We start from the raw sequence: 24,612 nt of genomic DNA, 5'->3' as shown, positions 1-24,612 counted from the left end.
ATTATTATTATTATTATTATTATTATTATTATTATTTGTAATATACATATTACATACATACAAAAGAAATTACACTATGAAACAAAAATACCCAAATATCAAAAAATACAGAACTAGAAATAGAAAAAGTAAAGAAAAAGAATACATCAAAGAAATAAAAAAGAAATAAAAGAAAATAAAAAGATTGACTTCCTCCGACCACTATACAGTTCCTATAATCTCATAACTTAGTTGTCTGTAATCATTTTATACATTGCAGGGAGACGATTTGTTTACCTGTGGAGTTTTTAGTCTAGGCTACGCCATCACAATTTTGGGAACCTGCTTTCTTCATATAATTTGCAAAAAACCAAAACAAAAACCTATAGAATGTATATGTATTCACATTGGTCCAGAAATAATGTTTTATGGGTAAGAACTCATAAGTGAGCACATTCCCCTTTCCCACACAAGTAATATGCTTCTTTTTTATGTCATATTCAGGAAAAAAAATGTGAAATCTCGTTTGATGCTTATCTCAGCAGCTGGGGAAAAAAATGGATGAAAGACGAAAACATCTCAGTGATTGTAGGGGAAAGATCGGGACTATTATGGACTTTGAGTGACGATTTGGATTTTAGAATAAAGACGGCAGCAGACAGTTGCAAGGAATCCCCAATTTTTGAAGCATGGGAACTCAAAAAAAATTATATGATTTGGCATAACATTCAGTTTAATTGATATGTATTTGTATAATTCGAAATAATGGATGTGATATAATTGTGTTTTAATTGGAAAATTAATAAAAATAGATTATAAAAAACAGAATAGCACAGTGATTTGCATGTTGCATTAGGACCAGGTAAACTAGGATTCTAGTCCCCAATCAGCAAAGCAGCTCAGTGCTCTAGTCTCTAACTCTCAGACTCATCCACTTTATGGGGTTTCTGCAAAGGTAACATGGGTGATAACCACACAGGATGCCTTGAGCACCTTGAAGAAAGGCAGGACATAAATACATTTAGAAAACTGGTGTGATGTTCCTTCTGCCCTGGTATGACCTTTAATCAAGGTTTACAAAACTCCCTTCTCAACCTGGTTTCAAACTCTAGTTAAAAATCACTCTGTTTAGCAAGAGTGTCACTGTGGATATAACACAATATTATGATTAATGCTGAACAGAGTAAGGTAGAGGAATCTGCACTAAGAAAAAATGGGGGGAAATGTGTGCTTGAGACCATGGGCTGCTCCCTATTTTTAAGCAATCAGTGATGGACTCTTACAATCCTACCATGAGGCCAACATGTAATAAGATCATTTTCCTATAAAGTGGCTTGTTCATATTTGGTGTATAATTTTACGCAGGCTGCTTCCCAATCCCAATTTAGAAAGGCAAATTCAGAGACTGAAATGGTCTCCAACTGTGCAGTCCAAGCCCAAATAAGAACCATTTACTGTGTGTTATATAATTCATCCCCCCCCCAACTTCCATTACTATGGTAACTTACAGTGTGGCTATATTTTATGTGATTTACTCCCTAATATACATGAAAAGTAAAGTGGGTTGATGAAATGTGGACTTCAAGAAGTCGAAAAAGAAAGAATCATCACAGGCATCCCCGTCCATTAGCGTTACATAGAAACTAGGTTCCCCCCAAAATCCAAAATCTTTAATCATAGCAAGAAAATACATTTTCACAAACTAATTAAACAGACTTGTCGGCAAGGGCAGCTGTTCTTTGCAATAACTAAAGATTCTCAGGTGTAAGGGAAATTAGCACCTGTTCTCATTTTAGTTCTTCAGCCTCCAGGAAGACATACTTCCTACCAGGCTCCCAGTAGGGATAACTCTTTCAAAAATGACATCCTTGATTTTGCCATCTCCACATGCTTTTGATTTGCTTGCTCAACTTAGAAAACTTTATTGAAGACGTTTCAGACTCTAGGCTGAATTCAGATTTGGGCTTTTTTTCTGGTTGGTTCCTTTTGCACTGCAATACCTGTTGCATTACAGAACGGTGGCTTCTGGATTGATATGCCACACCACACTAAATTATAAGCATTTGGAAAGAACTGCATGCCAGGATACCACCTCGAATTTTGTCACATGAAAATAGCGCCCGAAATTCCCATGATTTTTTGAGCTGGCGGGGTTGCCAATGGATTTTTTTTCCTGGAAACAACTGACATGGAAAACCGTGCTAAAACTCTGTTTGATTCCACTAGGCTTCCAGAAGTAGCTTTTATGTTGTGTGAAAGATTACATAAAATGCAGAAATGAGCAAGTAAGGAATAAAGTGTAAATAAAGTAAGGAAAGTGTAAATAAAGTAAGCAATAAAGCAGGGCCGTCTTAAGCACCTCTGGTGCCCTGGCGCCGTGGTGCGACGGATCCCTCCGGTGCGCCCCCCCGCCCCGTTTCCCAGCGCGATGGGCGGTCGGGCAGGCGCAGCGCGACTGCCGTGGGCGCTGCTGCGCGACGGGTGGGCGGGCTCAGCACGCAGCGCTACTGCCGAGGGTGCTGCTGTGCGGAAGAGCGGCTGGCGGGCAGGCGCAGCTGTGATGCGCCCCCCTGGCGGGCCGGCGCCATGGTGCCCTGCGCTACCCAGCCTGGCCGTAGGGCCAGCCCTGGAATAAAGTGTAGTCTAGTTTCCAAACTAAGAGACAATACCAAACTAAGAGACTATGAACAGAGATGTATTGGAAGGGATTATAGAGAAATCCCTGGTTTTGGCTTAACCAGAAATAATCTGCTGAACAAAGGTAAATCAAATCCATTGTTCTGCCCACTTCCTCTACCTACTTGTGACATTCAGCCCCCAGAAAAAGGTTTTCCATGGGGAGATATGGCTCTCAGGCTAAAAGCGCTCTCCACCATGGGCCTGTTGTAATTCTAGCTAAAGATATCTCCAAGTTCACAGAATCAACATTCAGAGAACAAATTTCAAGTTACTCCAAACTTATGCCACTCCTGTCGGGCCATTTGTCAGTCGCTGTGAGTTATACCATCAGATATAATAAGTCTATTAATATTTACATAGTTATTCGACTCCATTCATATATTCTGCTAGTGGCATGGGACCTGCTTCCCCAAGCCAAGATCACATTACAATAATAGCATGTGTATGAATAAAGGGCAAATTTCCCAACTGGTCAGACCTATTATGCTTACATATGGTATGCCAACTTCCCGATTCCTTTCAATCGCAGCTTTCAGGTCAGCAATGTCAGTGTAACCCCAGCGACAGATCTGGAACCCAAGATTCCAGTAGGCAGGCATTCGTGGGAGTCCTATCAGCTGCAAGTTTAAGATATGAAAAGAAGATAAAAGGTAGTTTTTGCATCACTGTATTTCTAAATGAAAGCAACGGTTTAGTGGAAGATGGGCAAAAAAAACCCCAGTCTGCCCAAATTTGGTAATGGGGGCTTTCCCCTTCCAAATATACTGTTGTCTTCAGATAATCTGTCCACCATTGATTCTTATACTGTTGTTTCGACTACAGGGGGGTGGGGAGCTGGGGTTGGAATGGGACTATTAGCAGTTTCAGCCAGAAGCAGTCTCCCTTAATTTGAACTACTGTTATACTATGGAGAAGGACATTAGATTTGAAAACATAAACAAGATAAAAGGAGAAGAAATCAAGGGAAGAGAAAAGGAGTGTATTGTAAAATCCAAAGACCACAGGAGTAGTTAATTTGAAAATCATTTACTGCATCCTGGAGTCTTTGGTTCATTGCTTCCTTTTGTATTCAAGGGCATAATTAAAGGCATTTATCGCACATGGGCATGTTCAGTTTGGGCTCAAAGAAAGGCAATATGCATAAAAATAATGATTAACACATTGTTTGACTAAAAGTAGGGATGCGGGTGGCACTGTGGGTTAAACCACAGAGCCTAGGGCTTGCCGATCAGAAGGTCAGTGGTTCGAATCCCCGCAACAGGGTGAGCTCCCATTGCTCGGTCCCTGCTCCTGCCCACCTAGCAGTTCGAAAGCACATCAGAGTGCAAGTAGATAAATAGGGACCGCTACAGTGGGAAGGTAAACGGCGTTTCCGTGTGCTGCTCTGGTTCGCCAGAAGTGGCTTTGTCATGTTGGCCACATGACCTGGAAGCTGTACTCTGACTCCCTCGGCCAATAACGCGAGATGAGTGCCGCAACCCCCAGAGTTGGTCACGACTGGACCTAATGGTCAGGGGTCCCTTTACCTTCACAAAAAGTAGCACTGCCCCTGCAAACTGCTTTTCACAGATATACAAACAGTTTATCATTGCTCAAGGTAAAATCTTGCATAACACAGAAGCATACCGAGAGATATTCTTGAACAACTTGCTCTGGAGTATTCCCCAAAAAGACATAGAAATCTAGAATCCCACCAATTGTTCTGTATGTAACAGCTGGAGCAGGTTGGAGAGCAAAATCTGCCAGGGGAAGAAAAATCATATTAAGGTTAGCTTTGTATATGAGCTAAACACAATGGCCTTCTCCTTTGCCATACTGGCAGAATCCATTTGCAAAGTGAGGGAGATGAGTAATGTCTTATTTCTGAATTGTTGGGTCACATCATGCGTGGGAATCACTTCACTATCAATTTGTGCCCTGCAGTTCTTAGTATTTAGAGTTCATGATTAACAGAAAGTAATCCATGAGTATAATCCACAACTGCATTACATTTTCACTATGTAAACCTGCTGGCCTATGAATGTTGTTGAACTCCAACTCCCTTCAGCCCCAGCCAATAATGTAGTCCAATAATATATGAATGACACAACATTGTGGAAGGATAATGTAAATAACTGGAGAGAGTTCATAAATGCTTGTGCTGGTTCAATACGGTAAAGACAAAGCAGGTTTCCCAGAGAGGCTGCTGGGAAATTCACGAGGGCATGTTAAAATAATACTTTATATTTTGAGCTTTTCCAACACTTTTGAAAAACTTCAGTCTTCTCTTCCCCTGAGGTATATTCTGTGAAATGAACTCCCCAGCTTCACCATGCAGGAATTTTGGACACAACGGTGAATCCAGTTTCAATATTTTTGAAGCTTGCCTTCTGCTCCTTCCAGTCTTCCTCTCTTAAGCCATTGCTTCCTTCATCCACCACTATGAGTTAACAACATAATTTCATTTGGCACAAAGTAATCCGAGATTTCTCAGAAGAGAGCTTTCTGAGGAAGAGAATTTTGCCTTCCCCGCACACCATTTTACCACCCACGTATGAAGAATTTGGGGAGGCCATTTTGCTTGCTCCTCAAATTTGTAAAACTTGAGCATTCTGAAACTTTTCTGGATTCCTTATCTGCCCACAAAATACTTGGGAGGACATCCTTGTCAAATTTATATAATCAGATGTCAAAGAAATAAACAACTATCGGACTTTTAGATGACATCTGAAGGCAGTCCTATTTAGGGAAGCTTTTAATATTTGTTGAATCATTGTATTTTAATAGCTGGAAGCTGCCCAAAGTGACTAGGGAAACGCAGCCAGATGGTCAGGGCATACAGTAAATTATTATTATTATTATTATTATTATTATTATTATTATTATTATTATACAACCACTTTGCTTTTCTTCAACGTATTCTGTATTTGTAGCAAATACAATGATTTATTGTTTTAATAAATCACAGATTTGATTTAAATCCAATGGCTATTTTTATATCTGATATTTTCCAGGTGATAAAAATCCTGAAATTGCTGCAATTGCTTTACTAATGATAGTCAAGAGTGTAATTTAAGAATGATAATTTCTAAGGTGTGAGAGGCATCTTTCCATATGTAAAATAACGCAGGAGAACGGGAAGCACGATGAGAAGCATAATCACATTCATAATCCTTACCCATGGCATTGCTGTTCATAAAGAATACACCAAAGGAATGTCCACTGCCATCTTCCAGGCATAAGAAGAAAGTCTGCGCACCGTACAGGTTGTGCATCTCCTTTGGGAGGGGGAAATAGCAATTTAAAATGTGCAGAGCCCATATGCATGTCACGAATCTTCAAAACCTCTTTCGAAATGCAGTTTGAAAGGCTTTATAAAATCTGCCCATCAAAGAATCAAAATGAGATGACTGAACTAAATTTCAATCCCTAGGATTCCCATCCCTAATACTGATCAGTATCGTTTATCTTGGTAATCCAGCATAAAATCTTGTTTTACTGTTTTCAGCAGAGGGACAAGCAGTTAACTAGACACAGATGTATTGGAATTTAGTCCAGGGCCAAATAAATGAAATTAAATGAGCTCATTTTTTTTTAACAAGTTGGCTTAATTCAGCTGTATTAAAGGTCATGGTTAAGTTGACCAGTAAATTTCCATTCAGGTGAAGGTTCCTTTTTAATGCCCCTGTTTATTTACAACCAGCTTTTTAAGAGCACATATAGGGAAAGTTCTACAAGCTCAATTTCTGCCGTTAAAGGCATGAGTGTGGGGTCAGTTGAAAGCTGTCAATTATAGATTAAGTTATGATTCTTATGCTCTTTTCTGATGAGGGGAAATCAGTTAATGGTTTTTTGGAGCCCCCATCATCTTGAAATTGGTCTACATGCAGAAGAACATTGGGGTTGTATCTAACACCATATTCCATTCCCAGAAGACTCTTTGGCCTTGTGAAGGATTTCATGAATGGAAGATAATTTTGGCAAATTCCTATTTTTCTTACACCAGTGGTTTCTAAACTCCTCCTCTCCCAATGGACCACTTGGGAGACCACTTAATTGTTTTGTTCTGTGAGAACTTGCTGTAGTTGGCAAATCATTGCTAATTCTGATCAGACAACTAAAATTGTGTTGTGGTTTTTCCTCTTGCAATGGGCATAAACCTCAGCATTCCAGAAGTCAAGAATTTTCTTTGGATAATTGGTAGCAATGTCAGGTCTGGGTAATTTATGTGTCTTAGGCAGTTTCTTAGAGAGGCAGTTTCAGTGATAAACACATAACAGTATGTTTGAGCAGAAACTGGCAGTTTCTTCACAATACATAGACATATGGCTCAGACAGAATGCCATATGAGGCGTTCAATCCTATTAAAATCATGAGTAAGAATTCTAGTCAAAATATTTCAGACGCATTTCCTTTCATGGGTAATATTGAAAGCTTAGACTTCACCTCAAAATAAGCAAGAGATTTGGATGCATTGCTAATAGTGCCCTTTAACAACTGTAACTTCTTTCCAATTATAGGAAGAAATGTTTTCACATTTCAAACGCATTTGCCCAGTTTGCATGTCTAGTTCGTCTTTCACCTCATAATAAAACATTTTATTTGTCCCTTACTCCAATAGGTGCAGCATCCCGAGTGAAAATGGGCCACGTTTTCCAGTTAAAATCATGCCGATACTGCCTGTGGATCTGTTCTCCGATACCATAAACATTCCAGCTTGGCAGTCCGATGGAGAGCTGCAGGAATTGGTCAGAATACACAAGTGGTCCTATACTGGTGTTGAACCTGTTTGAAGAGCGACAAGAACATAAGTGGAGCCTGGGACCTCATGGTAAAGTGTGGGTAAGAAATCTACCCAATAAATGAAGTGCCTAAATATTTTCAAAAGTAGGTCTATGTACAGTGGTACCTCGACAACCGAATGACTCGACTTCCGAAGGTTTCGACTTCCGAAGTTGACAACTCCGGAAGTCTTTTCGCCACGCGCAGGGTCGGTGCCTGCGCAGAAGCGCGAAATTGCGCTTTGCGCCTGCGCAGAACGGGCGCTTTGACAACCGAAGACTTCAACTTACGAAGACGGCCACGGAATGGATCATCTTCATAAATCAAGGTACCACTGTATATCCTATTAAGGGACCCAACAACTCTTCCCCTCTGAAACAAAAAATAAAGAATGTACAAGATGCCAGTGAGGTTCTTTAACTTGGGACTCTAGCAGCTGATCTCTAGCAATGCCTTAACTCCTATACCATCAGCACTCTGGGTCTTCTGGAAGTCCCACATCCTAAACCTTAAAGAAAAAAGTGCCCTCTAGGATGCAGTTCCAGCTTGAAAAGTATCAGCTGAAATTCCAGCTTGATAGTTAGCTGATTCCCCAAGCCAACAGGAACCTACCAGGTTCTATAGAGGCCTTGCCTCCACATCAGCTCACCAGTCTAAGCAACTGGCCTTAAGTGTGAGGACTCTGCCTGCTTTCCTACTTTCTCTGTTGAACTGCTGCCTCAGAGCATGGTCCCTGCTATCATTTGACCTTGCATCTACTTCCGGTCCCTCCAACCTTCTATTGCTACCTCAGATATTGATTTTCTGCTTGTTTTTTCCTCCCCTTTCATTTCTTTTACTCCACTTCTGACTGCTTCTCTGTCCCTTTTCTGCCTGATCTGGTAGCTGACCTCCTACCTGCCTGTGGTTCCATTTGTTTTCCTTCTGTTCCTTGCCTGCCCATGCCTGACAAAGAACCACACTTGCATAGCTGCCAAGTTATCCCTTTTTTAAAGGGATTTTCCCTTATGCTGAATAGGCTTCCTCGCGAGAAAAGTGAAAACTTGGCAGCTATGCACTTGCATCCTGAACGGTAATGCAAACGCCATGCACTACCAGACTGGCTGTGCAATGCCCTTGAAGGGCTTCCTTCACATTTCTACAAGGAATGATAATAAGTTACTAGTGTCTTTTGGACCAGGAGGAGAAGAAGAGGATGGGAAAACTCCTTCCCATCTGGATGTTATCCAGATGCGAAGCCGCTCACTTCCTTATATTCACTATTATAAGTTCAATATATTCCATGTTCCTGTAGGAATTGACATCTGTCTTGGAATATATTAAACTTATACCGTGTTTCTCCTAAAATAAGACGGTCCTCAAAAATAAGCCATGTCAGGCTTTTCGTTAGTAGAATAAATATAAGACATCCCCCGAAAATAAGCCGGGGGTGGGAGCCACTTGGCTGCAGGTGAAGCCCGGGATCTGCGTGGGCGACTGGGGGCGAACACCCTGAGCACTGCGGCGGTGGCGAAGAGGCGCCCGATCAGCCCGCTTCTCAGCTGATCGGGCGCCTCTTTGCTACCGCCGCAGCGCTCAGGGCGCTCGTCCCCAGTCGCCCACGCAGATCCCGGGCTTCTCCTGCAGCCGCAGCTGCCTCTCACCAGGCTCTTCGCGCTGCCGCTTCGGGGAGCACAGTGCAGCGCGAATAGCCTGGTGAGAGGCAGCTGCGGCTGCAGAAGAAGCCCGGGATCTGCGTGGGCGACTGGGGACGAGCGCCCTGAGCGCTGCGGCGGTAGCGAAGAGGCGCCCGATCAGCTGAGAAGCGGGCTGATCGGGCGCCTCTTCGCCACCGCCGCAGCGTTCAGGGCGTTCACCCCCAGTCGCCCACGCAGATCCCGGGCTTCACCTGCAGCCGCAGCTGCCTCTCACCAGGCTCTTCACGCTGCGCTGTGCTCCCCGAAGCGGCTCCCGTGCAGCCGCCTCTTGCCGCGGGGACCGTGCAGCCGCTTGGACTTGGATCGGATTTCACAGCGTGAGTAGGCACCGGGCGGGGCGTGAGTGTAGCTTTCGCGCATTTTCCAGCCCAAGTGCCGGCGGAGAACATTAGCTGCAAATGGACAAACGCCTCCTGGCGCCCTATCAGTCAGCCCCGTGTGCTGTGCGCGAGAGCTGAGGGCTGTTGCCTGCCGGCGGCGCGAGACCTTAGGGGAAAAGAACAGACAGCTCGGCTCGCTGTGCGCAAAGCGAGGGCGGTGGGTGGGAAGGGGAGAGATGTGTGGGGAGAACCCTTTCGCTGTTTGGAGCAAGAGGGGATGTATGGAGGTGTACTGCGGAAGAGGCAGCTGCTGTCGCCGCCTTTCCATACTCCTTTCTGTGCAAAGGGAGAGCGGGTTTCTTACAGCCGCCGCGTTTCTTTGGGCATTGCTTACGAGCGCCGAGAAAGAGCCCTGTGTCATCCTCAGCAGAGCAGAACAGACAGTGCTGGCTAAGAGAAAAATGACTCGCGGTGCCCTTGTTGCGCCCAAAGTTATTGCTCTTGTGAGTCTCTCCCCCCTCCGCAAAGACAGCAAAAAATAAAATAAAATAAGACATCCCCTGAAAATAAGCCGTGCTGTGTTTTTTGGGAGGAAAAATAAATATAAGACGTGTCTTATTTTAGGAGAAACACGGTAATAGTGAATATAAGGAAGTGAGCGGCTTCGCATCTGGATAACATCCAGATGGGAAGGAGTTTTCCCATCCTCTTCTTCTCCTCCTCCTCCTCAGCACCAAACTGAATGTGTCTCGCTCACTTGCTTATGTCATCTGTGAGAACTGTATCATCTCAAATTGCATGCAGAGGTGGGTTGAATACATGTGTTCCTCATATGAAAAATGGTCCCAAATCAAAAAAATATGCCATAACAGAAAGAGCAAACTTTCTCTTTCTTTGTCTGATGCGGAGGTCATTTTTACACACCCTCTGACATTTTGTTGATTTCTAACATCCCATAATTTATAAACTTTGAAATGGGTTCACATGATTAAACAAAGTATCTTCCGTCCATTTGCAGTAAGGACAAAAGAGAATAGCATCAGATGCGCACATGTGGAGAAAAGACAATGTGAAATGTGATATAGATCTAGCTTTCTCGGTCTAAAAAGGAAAGCAGCAATTCCCATTTCAAACCATGTCCAAATCTTTGATAAAGCTGCATATCAAACAAAAAAAACATGCACTTTAAAAAGATAGTGTTAAAGAGGCTAAAATCTCACAAAAGGTACTAGCCAGAAGAAATCTCTCAAACACGGAACTACTGCTATTTAATTCCTCTTGTAAGAAAATAGCTATAAGCTATTGTTCTCATGAATTCTCAATTGGACTGTGTAATCTGCTTCTGGCTTTTGTTAGCTATACAAAGCAGGTGTCTTGCACCTGCCTCCCAAATACATAGGATGCTTCCAAACTTTAAATTCCACAGCTCTATAGTCTAGGATTGTTTTCACTGCAATAGGTTGTGCTGAAGCCAGCTCCAAAGCTAGGAGAGGTAACTAATTAATTGTCTTTTGTTTTTCACAGTAATGATGACCTCAAAAGGGCACAGTTGTCCTTCAGCCCTATTTTTAATTTTTGCTGCTACATGAGAGGTTATCAAGAATGGAATATATATTTTCTCTTTCCCTGTTACCTATCCCCATAACTCAGAGTTTCCAGACTATAATTTTCTTAGGTTATTCAAATCAAATCAAAGTTTATTGCATTAGCCATATAGCCATAGCACATATAAAAGATCAACAGGCAACTGTCACACGACAACATAGAATACAACAAATACAACTATAACATTAAATATAAAATCCAGCTGAGTGCAACTGGTAAGGTAAAAGACAAAGCAAGGCGTGTCAACTGTGAGTATAACAGGGGTTTACATATGACTAGGGCTGGGCAAGTTAGCCAAAAAGGTGGCCCTGAGTTTCAGGGCCTGTAAAATGTAAATGGCCACATTGCATGAAACCAAGGGGTTGGCGTCCACCAATAGGTACTTCATGTGGTCGATGTCCCGTGTGATGGTCATCGGGATTAAACAGAGAAGCCTGAATCTAACTGAGGCATATAAAGGACAGTAAAAGAAAAAGTGTATTTGGTCCTCAATCTTTCTCTCATTGCATGCGCAGAGTCGAAGGTTTAATGGTGTGTTGGAAAAAATGCCATGTAAGAATGCTGTGGGGATGACGTGGAATCGAGCTAGAGTGAAGCTCCTTCTTAACGTGGGATTTGTCAGATCGCTCAGATAGTGGGCCAGAGATCTAACTGCCTTCACATTTTAGGTTATTATTGCACAGCGTTTGTCCAGCTGTTACAGAGGTTCCAGGCACCCAAACTCTGATTAGAACATCAGTTGTGAGGAAAATAAATTATTCCAACATTTGATCTCCAATGCATGTGCATAGGTTCTGATGTTTTAAAAATGTGTTAACATTTTACTGCCTTCTCTTGAACTGTTGGTTCCAAATGACTGAGCTACTCTTAAAATGATTTAATATTCGATAGTTTATAAATAATCATATATATTTAGTGGGAATAATAAATAAACTTTCCTGAATGACAGCTTGCCCACTAATTCTGACTGTCACCCAATGGTGGACTGCTAAATTTGCCACAGGGTGAAGTCTCAGTTCATGCAGAGCAATGGCAAGGTCTGACAGGTCCGATTAAGCATTCTTTGTGGACAGGATGTGGGCCCCAGAATAATTGCTCAGTCTAGAACATTTCCCAGAATCCTTTTCAACAAGCTGACTTCCCCTAGCTAATGTGCAGAGTTCACACAAGAGTTTTATCAATATGGAAAAATGTGGGAAAGGTTTCATTTATCTAGAAATATTGAGAACCACTGCCTTATTACATTCTTTTATGTTATGGTACTAATTTTATGGGGTAGTGGGGGGAGGCAGGCATGGAAGTGCTCTGACAATTAATGAACAGTTGATTGCGATGTTACTTGTACTAAAAATAAAAAAGGTGACTTACAGGACGTTGTTAGTGCTCAACCTGATCACACGGATGCTAAAAGGATTCTCTGTTATTTCAACTCTGTAGTTCGCATTTGTTGCTTTAGGTCCTCGAAAGGGTGAAACATTCGGATGGGGGACTTCATATCTCTTATTATCAGGATCTGTAATCTATTTTTTAAAAATGAGACAATTAAAACAAAGTTCATGGGCAACCCAGAATTAACTTCTACTTATTGAATACCATCTTCCCCTCATCACAATGCATTCCAAATCAGTGGTATGCATGCTACATGTTTAATGGACATAATTAATTGTGTTAGACTGCTTGTACAGTTAAACACTGTATTCATTAGCCAGCTCTTTGCAGCTGTAGTTAATGAGTCCATGCAAATTTCCTGATACACTGCGTGTTCTTCAGACTCATTCATTAAAAGCACATTTTTATCAATTTCATCCCATTAGCATAAACTGAAAGGAAATAATTGTTTTTTTTCTGACCAACACGTTTACACTAACCAATTTTTTTAAAAGGTGTGTTTCAATCTGTCTGCGATAAAATCGAAAGAGGTAGGAGACTTTCATACTCCACTTCCGCTACCTCAAACCTTTACAATGATGACTCTCAATCAGCTTATAGAATGACAGAATTGTAGAGTTGGAAGGGACCCTAAGGGTCATTTGTCCAACCCCCTGAAATTTGGGTGACATGCATGACCAGACCTGTCAATATTTGGGGGGAGGGGGGAGTTGTACAAGGGGATACTGCTCCACTGGGATTGAAACAAGCAGGGTGCTGTTTTGTTTTTTACAAAGTATCAGTCTTGGCAAACCCTTGAAGAACAAGAGGCATGAAACCAAACAAGCAACAATCTAACCAACTTCTTTGTGAGAAAGGAACACACTCTCATTTTTCAGTATGGGGAAGTTTCACTAGTTAACATTTTGTCTGCCAGGCATTTTAATATTGAATGCCTATGTGTGGCCTAATTTCTAATCTTGGCCACACCTGCAGTATACATTTAAAGCAGAATCATACCACTTTAAGCAGTTGTGGCTTCCCTCAAAAAAATTCCTGGGAAGTGTAGTTTGTTAAGGGGGATGAGAGTTTTTAGGAGACCCCTATTCCCCTCCCAGAACTGCAATTCTCAGAGTGGTTTAACAAGCAATCCATCTGCCCAGGAAACTCTGGGAAATGTAGCTGCATTGGTGCAGATCTCCAGGGTTGCAGAAGAGGAACTGTCTCATCCTAAGTAGAGATGCTGGGGATTGAACCTGGGACCTTCTGGATACAAAACAAATGCTATACCACTGAGCTATGGGCCTTCTCCTATCTTGAACTCTCCTCCATTGAAGATACTTGGGCAGTCTAAGGATTAGCTACTCACTGCTGGAGATGCTCATCTAATCACTGCTTTTGTCGCCACCAGGAAATCTCAGCACTCTGCAACCTTGCTAAGATTTACCCCAATTTCCAAATATTTGTGTTTATATTGATATTCGTTTCCAAATACCACATGCCAGATTTGGAAACCTGACAATATGCGATTTTCAATGACAACTTTTGAAGTGAATATTTGGAAATTATCGGGAAATTTGACAGTGACAATGTGAACCAGCATGCCCACAGTTTTCTGATATAAATCTGACAGGTCCTGTTGAAGCATATATTCATGTAAAATGATCTTCAATATGTCTTAAGTTTTAAACAGCTTAGGAAGGTTACTTTCGGTCTGTTTAAGACATAATATTCTATGATGTGTGCTTCCTTTAGTAATAAAATCACAGTCTACTTTGAGGGATTCTCTAAACCAGGCATAGGCAACCTTGGCTCTCCAGATGTTTTGGAACTACAACTCCCATGATCTCTGACCACTGGCCCTGTTAGCTAGGGATCATGGGAGTTGTAGTTCCAAAACATCTGGAGAGCCAAGGTTGCCTATGCCTGCCCTAAACCCTCAAAAAGATTTATTTACAAAACGTGCAACCAACGTTCTCATTTACTTTACTTTTCTTTTAAGGTAAAGGTAAAGGACCCCTAGATGGTTAAGTCCAGTGAAAGGCAACATTGGGGTGCAGCACTCATCTCGCTTTTCAGGCCGAGGGAGCTGGTGTTTGTCCACAAACAGCTTTCCAGGTCATGTGGCCAGCATGAATAAATCGCTACTGTCACACGGAGGACTGTGACGAATGCCAGAGTGCACAGAAATGCCATTTACCTTCCCACTGCAGCAGTACCTATTTATCTACTTGCACTGGTATGCTTTCAAACTGCTAGGTTGGCAGGAGCAGGGACAGAGCAACGGGAGCTCACCCCGTCATGGGGATTCGAACCCCTGACCTTCTGATTGGCAAGCCCAGGAGGCTCAGTAGTTTAGACCACAGCGCCACCCACATCCTTTTATCACATATGTGTATGGTGGAGCTGTAGTGTGAAATGCCTTTGATCAATATGCAACCCAATTCTGAGTGTGACCCGTCAGTTGGACTATTGCTTTAAAAAGAATCTACCTTGAACCGGAAGCGGTTTGCGGTCTGATATTCTCCGGTCAGGACAAGCCTTTCAATATCGTTTCCGAACAAGGATGGTGCAGGCAATCTTGTCAGTGTAGCTTCAAATCCTTATCAAGAAAAAAAGAAGTGATAAACAGAGGAGTGTTGCTTCCAATATTGTCTAAACCTATGTAGCACAGGAGTCAACAACTAACAGCTTTTGAGCCAAATGCATCACCAGGATACCTACCCACAAGCAAAAGAGAAACATGGAAGTAGCAAGTGAGACAATGGATTTGTTGATAGACAATTTGGGTCAATCCCATTGTCTTCTGCAAGGGGCCATTTGGAGAGGAAAAAACCAAGTCATGGCTGTAGTGTATTTAAGTGCTTAACTTCACAGTTCTAGTATCCTTTTTTATTTTGTATTTTTGCTAACAACCATGTGTTGGAGAAGAAATTCTTTGGAAAGACTTTCAACCTCAGTCTGTACTTTGCATATCAAACAGGTGATCAGCCTAGTTGTGCTGGTCTCCATACTATTTAATGTAAGTGTTCTTCTTATTCCTGAAGTACAACCTTCTTCTGCCTACCTGTTTCTGTGTCTGTCTGGCCTCCTTCTACTTGGTATCCATGGCTGTTGGAAAAGTAGCACCAGGGTATGCTTGTTTCATTCTCAGGGCTCCAGCAGCAGCCGCGGAGCGTGCATATGTCCTACATTATAAAGAGAGGGAAATGGCATTACTTCAGAAGCAGCAATACTCTCTAAATTCGTTTTCTGGACAATGGCATAAGTCCGCAGGACTCATTTATGTCATTGCTCTGCAAATGCTGATGCCAGCAGATTAAATTGTCATCTTCTGCAATTTTGGCATGATCCATAAATGGAAAGAAAGCTTCCATTCTGTGACAGAGGCAGCAATCCTATGCATAGGAAGCTGGTGTAAAGCAATCTGGTGCAAGTTAAGCCAGCGTAAAGTTGCACCAGATCCAAACCACATTGAGTGGCAGTGATTAAGCTGGCAGAGACAGAAACCCTGGATCCCAAGGAGTCCTCTTATCACATCATTCAGGAACACAAGAGCTGTAGCATTCTTGAGATAGTCAGGAAACTCATTTCATTGCTCTGGATTAATTCTGAAGCAGACTTGGGCAGGTCCACTGATCATTAAGTGGAAGTGAAATGACTGAACACTTCAGAAAAGTTCAAATTTAAGCCCTATTATGCAGACTGAATAGTTATGCAAATACCTCTGCTCATCTTCCAGTTGCAAGAGCCAATTCTAAACTTTCTGACATTCACCTTTTATATAACCAAGGGGGAGAATTGTACATGTTCAAACACATCTTTTTCCATTCTGCAGACATTTATGTGCCAACAACAACAACAAAACACAATGGTCACAGGATGAAGTGCTCACTACTTCATTTCTATCACATTCATTCAGTAAGGACCTCTCTTCCCACACCAATTCGTAAAAGAGGACTTTAAAGCATTCAGACAATTGCCATATCAATCAAGAATCAACTGTGAAGCAACCTTTGGATGTTATCCCATAATCTCTGTGATTCATCTTACAGTACATTGTAAACTAATGAATTTATATAGAAGCTCTTAATCACCAACACACATTTGCCTTCACAGAAAGGCTAGTTTCTTATCACAAGGAAATTGCCCGTTAACAAGAGAAATATTTGGAAGCAGAAATGTTTGTGCCCACTTCTGAAGCTCTTAACCCAACCTCCACCCTGGTCTTCCAACAAGCAACTTAAATTGAATTGATGCTTTTGAATTATGCTGCTGGAGGAGACTCTATACACCAGCATATCTGCCTTCTGCTTGTAGAGTCCCTGCAGGGCACTGTCACATCCCTCTATCACAGTACTCGCCGGGCCCTGGTAGCCTGTTCTGCTGCAACGTTATCTGTGGCTGTCTTTTTCCCCACTTGTAAATATATACAGTGGATTGCACATTCACACTTTCCTAAGCCATACTAAGCTTTATTCACAAGGGTCCTCTGGAAATGACCTGCAGTCTAATCACAATGGATTGCATCCAGTTGCCAGCATGAGTGGAAGGAAGTATCCTCCTTCCCGCTGCAGCCTCCTGTTTAGATAGTATTATGCTTAGATAGTATTATGCTGGAATCAAGCCTTAAGTATTAATAGTTTTACAATTATGCTACAGAAATATAGTAACACATGGGGCTTGACTTTTTCATGTTGTTGTTGTTGTTTAGTCGTGTCCTACTCTTCGTGACCCCATGGACCAGAGCACGCCAGGCACTCCTGTCTTCCACTGTCTCTCGCAGTTTGGTCAAACTCATGTTCGTAGCTTCAAGAACACTGTCCAACCATCTTGTCCTCTGTTGTCCCCTTCTCATTGTGCCCTCCATCTTTCCCAACATCAGGGTCTTTTCCAGGGCATCTTCTCTTCTCATGAGGTGGTCAAAGTATTGGAGCCTCAGCTTCATGATCTGTCCTTCCAGTGAGCACTCAGGACTGATTTCCCTAAGAATGGATAGGTTTGATCTTCTTGCAGTCCATGGGACTCTCAAGAGTCTCCTCCAGCACCATAATTCAAAAGCATAAATTCTTCGGCGACCAGCCTTCTTTAAGGTCCAGTTCTCACTTCCATACATCACTACTGGGAAAACTATAGCTTTAACTATACGGACCTTTTTCGGCAAGGTGATGTCTCTGCTTTTTAAGATGCTGTCTAGGTTTGTCATTGCTTTTCTCCCAGGAAGCAGGTGTCTTTTAATTTCGTAACTTTTTCATACATATTATTTATGTTATACATGGGTTTTTGCATAAGTGACTCAGATCTAAGCAAATGTTCGATGCAAGAGGCAATCCATCGTGGGCAAAGCTTGAGCAGAGCCGTCAAATTCCATTTTTAAATACATTTAAAATGGATCTCTCCTCTGTACCTAATGGGAACATTTCACAAATGGACAAAAGCCTCAGGGCCACTGGTAATCAGCCCACAGGGCCAGACACAGTCCGCAATATGGCACAACTTGCATAAATTAATTCAGAGACTGGACTTTTTGATTAACATTGCTTTGGAGATCAATCAGCCCATATCAAAAGTGAAGGGGCGGGGACAGAAAATAACCAGTTCCTCATCACTATTAGAAATAACTAGAGACACCACACTACGATAATGATTGAACAAGCTAAAAAAAAGATAAGCAAGTAAAAAGGTTAAAGCTTGCCTACCGTTAATTTCACCTATAACCACATAAATTGTTCATGAAAGCAAATACTACTGGAGAGAGGACTTTTGCCACTGAGAAGAACTCTTATCAGACCTTCAATAGCAGACCTCTCAGGAGTGTTCACTGGCATAAATAAATGATAGCAGAGAGCTAATTGCTTTTTGATTTCCCCAACTGAACAGAGGTCAATGCAGATTTTTCAAGTCCAGGAGCTTGTGACAGAGTTCCTGAACCGCAGAAGGCTGGCAAGCCGAAGTTTCTGGATTTCATCTGCCTGCATTTCCATTTGCACAACAATTAAGTACAGTAGAGACAGAGTGATATAAACCACTTGTAGATCTTTGGTAGGGGGGAAAGATGCCCTGATGTTATTAGCAGCAGCATCCAAAACTAAGCAGTAGCATAGGAGCAGCTATGCTTTCTCCCATTATTTCCTCCATGGGAGTAACAGAACATGATCCAGGCAGGGGGTTGGGCTAGATGACCCTTGGTGTCCCTTTCAGTTGTACATTTCAATGCTTCTGTTATTCTTATGCATAGCAGACCCCTTGAAGTAAGGGATCATCACAATGGCAGAGTGTGGCTAGGCTTCTCCTTCCTCTCTGAAATGATAATTCCATAGGGAGGAATAGCCATTTCCAATTCCTCAATCCTTCCATCCTTGCTAACTTTGTATCCTAATATGTTCTCATCCACAGACAGCTGATAACTGATTTCCTACTCTTATTTTATTTTTTATTTTTTGTACCTTTGTTGCCAATGTATCTGGGATGCAGTCTATTCTCTCCGACGGTTTCACAACTGGGCAAGTTGGAGAAAATTCTGCAAGAGATCAATCAATTCATCGCATTAGTCAGAGGCCAGAGCAAATATAACAAAATATAAGAATGTATTTTAAAAAATACACAAATGATGGGTGGCGAGAGCCACAGCTTTCACTTTTCTTTTTTATATCAGACGTCTGTAACAAAAAACTAATTACTGTACTTCTGCACCAGTAGGCTGAGACTGGGATAGTCTGGGCCCTTGTTTTTATTCAAACCAACAACTCTGAATCTAAGAACTAATGGTTGAGCTTTTTCCCCTCCTTCCTGCCATTTCCTTTTCTTTCTGTGTCATCTTCTACTATAAACCTGAGGACAGGGACTCATTGTTGAGCTTTGAAATCTTCTGTGGGAGCCCATTCAGCTATAGAGTAGAAATGCTTTACATATTTTTTTTACTGCATTAGAATACCACCCTTCCTCTAAACTGAGTTCAACTTGAATAAAATATTGTGGGGACCCAGGGAAGCTCCGCCCTGCATAATCAGTCACATGGCACAGTGCACACCCACCATTTGAATGGGAATGCCTATCATCTTTCTGGGGGCCCGCCCCCCTCAAATATTTGATTGTGGGGGCCGAAGCCCCGGCGACTCCTAGGAGTTGACTCCTGTGTTCAGGGTGGTGCACAACAAATATTTTACTTCACAACAAATATTAAAATGACAACATACAACCACCCCACAACAGCATGTCAATGGACACCTGTTTCCATTCAGAAAAAAGTAACAGAAATCTTTCATTTATTGCCTTTTAAGCTAACAGCTGAAAATGTGAAAACTTCGCAGAGCATGAAATACTTCTGTACTTTTTCCCTCAGAGTGTTTGGCTTAAGCTACCATGCTCCCATCTAAGGAATATTTTCCACACAAAAAGGCTTATTTCATAACAACTAATTTGTTCTCCCCCAGCCTTCTTCCTGCCCTCTCTCTTTTGCTATGAGACTAGAAGTCTGATTTACTTCTCAGTTCAGACAAATTACTTGTATTCAATCCAATTTGCTTAGAGTGACTATATATATTTTGAAAATGAATTGTTGCTTGTTTTGCTTTCGCCCTCCTGCCAACCTGTTCATCTGCTCAGATTGAATAACGTGTTTAAAGATGAAGATAAATGAAAAACTAAAAAGACCGGGCAGGATCCTGCTGCAGTTAAGCACTTTTAAAGCCTCATCGACTTCAGCGGAAGAGTTAAGCACATGCTATAACTCTCCCATCAAAATCCCTGGAGCAGATGCTAACTAAAGAATAATTGATTGTACCATATTATAACTACATTACTGTATAAAATATATAGTTTATTAAAATAAGCCCCTACTGGTTTGAGTAAATCCCAGCCTAAACAGAAAAGCATCAGCTTGTTTACCAGGTGAACAAACAAGAGAAAGGAAATCCCATATATGAAATGTCCCAGGTTTATGGATGCAAGGTTTTCAGCACATGATTTCCACAGACATGGGAGAAGCGTCTATCATATCTCAAAGCTCAGTGCTTTGAGTGCAAAAGGTCTCAGGTTAAATCTCCAGGTTGAACTCAAAAGATTGCAGTCTTAAACCTTAGAGAGTCATTGCCTGTTGGGTGTGAACCAGTACTATTTTTCTAGAAAAAGGGTGGCGGAACTAACCATGATAACAGCCTCCATGTAAACTGATTAATTGGCTTAACATTCATGTCATCCATTAAAGTTAGCTGTATATATTCACTAATTCGTTCCTTGCTGCTGCTAACCATGAGGCAATCTGCTTCCTACAAACATTTTGAAGATGACATATTTTCAAACCTTTTCATAAAAATAAACTTGGGTTTTTAAAGGTTGGAACCTGTTCCACCTGAGATGGGGGGGGGGGGAAATTGTCACCTATAGTTCTTGAGCAACTCCCCATATTTGTGAAGACTGCTGCGGTATCTTATCAACTGATCTATTGCCTAATTGTTAGACATGATGAACCAAATTCTTCACTTCTTAGTGAGACTAAAATCAACAAGCAAGCAAAGCACATTGCTAGCAGCAAGAGTATAATAACTGGGGGGGGGGATAGTTTTATTAATGTTTGTTTCAGAAAAACTGTGACAACCCGTGTGCTAGATTGCCATATGACTCACTGATTGCTGAAATTCGTGGATTTCTGAACCATTACCTTTTAATCCAGTATGGCCGGTTGCTAAAAGTCCAATCAAAACACTGGCAATAATTGCTGCCAAAAGGAAGAGGGTGATTAAGGAGACTTCCAATCCAGAAAATTCTTTCCTTCCCATCTAAGCAAGGGAGAATGAGAGAAACAAAAGCATTAAGCAAAACACAACATTAAGAAGGAACATTCAAGGAAGGCATAAATGTCTTAAAAGCATTTGCTTGGGAGGGGGAAAGTATCCTTTGATCCCTGTAGTTAAAATATAACTATGCCGTTTTCAAAAGCACTGAATTATATAGCTTAAACTCTTCTGCACCATGCTATTAAAAGAAACATCTCCTTAACGATTGATATGAATTTTCGTGGGGGGTCTTTTTGAGGAGGGGGAGGTCTTGTCTCATGGGCCAAGGTATGTTCCTCCTGGATAGAAAACATTGCACCAGTGAAAATGGAAACGCTTCCAAGAATATTTTCTCTGTTTTGAAGCCATGAAGTTCTTGAAAAATATGCAACCCTGGTTGATTATGTTTATTTGGAAAGGGAAGCCAACATGAGCATGGACTGAAATGCAATTTAAGTTTGATCTCTTAGCGTGATTTGCAAGGAATTTTATTTTTACCAGCTGCTCATCTTGGCTGAAATCCCTAGGGAGACAGAATGCTTAGTAAAGTTAGGAATGATGCCCATCTTTGACAAACAGGCACTGCTGAAGTGTTAGGGCTCCACAGCCAACTGCTCAACCTTGTGTGAAAAGCAACATGGAACTATTAATGTTTAACTGTATCTAGCAATAAAAATGCATTTAAACCAGTGTCTAGCATTCAGTAAATCAGTGGCTGGATTTGGGTTTGTCAATGGGATGAACACATTTTCCCTAAAATACAACAACTCCTAGCTTTTTTTTTTTTAACATCAACAACAAAAAATCCATAATGAGGACGAGTGAAATTGATTTCTAAAATGATTGAGAGTGTTCAAATATCTCTGCAATGAAGTAAATAAATTTAAATATATATAAGTTAAAACTGAACTACCAGTTGCATTATTTCAATTCGTTCTTAACCCCTTATCTCTGATTTTCTACATCTATGCGTTTTGAAGGCTATCAGCCACAATAAACAATAAACGAAACACAGTAGTGCTTGCGTTTTAACAGATTGGCTTGAAATGATTGTTAAATGACAGTAACTAAGTACAAGTAAAGAAAAATAAAATTGCAAATAAGAACAGAATTCAAGCAAAATTACAGTATATTTTACATTTCATTATAGACTTTCAGAGGGACAAAAAGACCCTCACATTTATGTCCAATTGTTTAGATCCTATCCTTCAGTTCAAGAAAGGGGGCACAATTTATGTCAGTTTTTCCTCAATCTACAGCCCCCTGTATCACATTCTAAGCCACTCTCCGCCCTGCAGGTTTCAGGAGCATATTATCAAGGGCTATAGAAGAAGGCAGAATTGTTGAGCTTTCTGGGCAAAACCTCCCCCAAAACAGTATTTTTAAGCTTTTGGAGCTGTTTCCACTGTTTTTTCCATCGTGTTGCCACACATCCAGGTTTTCCCTGATATTTTGCTGATTTAACATCATTTTTATATCCAGAAACCAGGATATGTCAGGAATTTTCCTGTAGTATGGCAAGCCTAATATTATCTTGTCGCATTCTCCACAATGTCATTACTACAATTATTCAGCAGATAAGACACTCTATAAGAGTCAGTGCAATAAATCCCCTCTTTCAATAAGGGGCCCAAAGAATTGTCACATATTTTTTGCATAAAATGGGCAATAAAATAAACCGTGTCCGGTGGATTCAACCTGTTTTGTGTCACAAGGGCAGAATCTTTCAGAGTATGGGATTTTTGAAAATCTTCCTTGCAAAGCTGCAGACGGCAATACATTAAATCTTGTGAGTTTAAGGGTTCTGCGTAGGTGGGGATTGTAAAGCTGGTGTAAATATGGAGTGTCCTGGCCAAGCGAGGGTGGAATTCCCATCCCGAGTGGGGAACAGGTTTTATTGGCTGCACTGAAAAGGGTTTGGAATTCAATCTCCAGGATTCTGCAATTGTCTGGAATGTTTCCAATTATGGGAGCGTAATTAGCAACTCAAGTGATAGGTTCTGATTTTGCTGCATTACAGTTATCACATATTTGTCACACAGGAAGCTACTGAAACTTTTTTTGGGTGTGTGTGTGTGATATATTAAAAAAAAAACTCAAGCAAACCTACCTCTATACTCCTGTCGCTTCCTCCATGTATTGTTGCCAAATAGTCCTGTGTCAGAAAAGATGCCTTGCCTTGCAGACTCTTAACTATATACTGAATCCCTATCAGTTCATTGTATTATATTTTAACTAGGCTATCAGTAGATTATACACAAAGCCACAGTTCTCTTTGCAGGCAAGGGAATGATTAGTTAATTAATAACCCCCCCCTTGCATATCAGTCATGCGACATTTGGCAGGTATAATCACACATGCAGTTAGGTATCGTTTCTGCATTCGCCACCTTCGCCCTGAGCCACCGTATGACTCCCAGTTTATTATTTTAATTGGACTTTTGCTTATCAGTCTTTCTCCTTTTCTCCTGCTTAACGTCAGCATAAATCAGTTGAAGTTTTGTGGAGGTTAAGAAGAGATGCCTAAAGTTCGGTCGCAACACAAAGGATGCAGTTTTGATCGCAAGGAGCGTAATCCTCACCAGTAATTGGGAGTATTCATATAACACAATTGTGAACCATAAGAGGAAGAAAATGTGGAAAGTAACAGAGGAGAATGATCTGAATGCCCCCCCCCCTGTGAATGGTCCCCCCCTTGGGAAAACACACCACTTTCCTTTAGCTACCCACCCATTTTTCAACAAACAAAACACTGCATGCACTGTTTGCACAATATCAGCTAATCATAAAAGCATTGCAAACTACAGTGGAACCTCGGTTTAGGAACACCTCGGTTTACGAATTTTCAGTTTACGAACACCGCGGACCCATCTGGAACGGATTAATTCACTTTCCATTGCTTTCAATGGGAAAGTTCACTTCCGTTTATGAACGCTTCAGTTTATGAACAGACTTCCGGAACCAATTACACCCATGCTTCAGGTTAAGTACGCTTCAGGTTGAGTACTCCACGGAACGGTCTGGAATGGATTAATCCACTTTCCATTACTTTCAATGGGAAAGTTCACTTCAGTTTATGAACGCTTCAGTTTAAGTACTCCGCGGACCATCTGGGACAGATTAACCCACTTTCCATTTCTTTCAATGGAAAAGTTCGCTTCAATTTATGAACGCTTCAGTTTATGAACAGAATTCCGGAACCAATTTGTGAGAGGCTCCGCAACCTTGCCTGAGCCTCGGACACCACTTCCTGATTCTCCAATCAGCCTCTCTGACACAATTGTGTTCATAAACCGAGGTACCACTGTACTGGTATATGTGATGTCAAATATAATGCTGTTGGACCACACTGGAACATTTCTTTATGTGCTGGGGGTGAGTATGGGCTTTTTAAATCTGTAGTATCTGTGCACACACCCCTCCAAAATAA

The 24,612-nt window shown here is 41.5% G+C and overlaps 1 protein-coding gene across 4 annotated transcripts in view; it reads right to left on the bottom strand.

Annotated features, from left to right (window-relative positions):
- SI (sucrase-isomaltase) overlaps window positions 1-24,612 on the bottom strand; it is a 146,995-nt gene that overhangs the window by 84,034 nt on the left and 38,349 nt on the right. For 2 of the 4 annotated variants that reach the window (XM_060274411.1, XM_060274412.1), the window contains exons 2-10: window positions 21,069-21,186; window positions 18,856-18,929; window positions 15,477-15,597; window positions 14,902-15,011; window positions 12,410-12,561; window positions 7,251-7,422; window positions 5,816-5,915; window positions 4,285-4,397; window positions 3,150-3,275 (exon numbers count right to left, since the gene is read on the bottom strand). In XM_060274411.1, coding sequence (XP_060130394.1) covers window positions 3,150-3,275; window positions 4,285-4,397; window positions 5,816-5,915; window positions 7,251-7,422; window positions 12,410-12,561; window positions 14,902-15,011; window positions 15,477-15,597; window positions 18,856-18,929; window positions 21,069-21,186 — 1,086 coding nt within the window. Of the gene's footprint in view, window positions 1-3,149; window positions 3,276-4,284; window positions 4,398-5,815; window positions 5,916-7,250; window positions 7,423-12,409; window positions 12,562-14,901; window positions 15,012-15,476; window positions 15,598-18,855; window positions 18,930-21,068; window positions 21,187-21,681; window positions 23,215-23,293; window positions 23,451-24,612 lie in introns of those variants that run through there. The other 2 variants (XM_035132460.2, XM_035132461.2) reach the window with 2 other exon arrangements.

The sequence above is a fragment of the Zootoca vivipara genome, chromosome 5 (assembly GCF_963506605.1).
Source record: "Zootoca vivipara chromosome 5, rZooViv1.1, whole genome shotgun sequence".
Classification (NCBI taxonomy): Eukaryota; Metazoa; Chordata; class Lepidosauria; order Squamata; family Lacertidae; genus Zootoca; species Zootoca vivipara.
The sequence above is the reverse complement of the archived record's forward strand: the minus strand, read 5'-3'. Positions and strand labels throughout refer to the sequence as shown.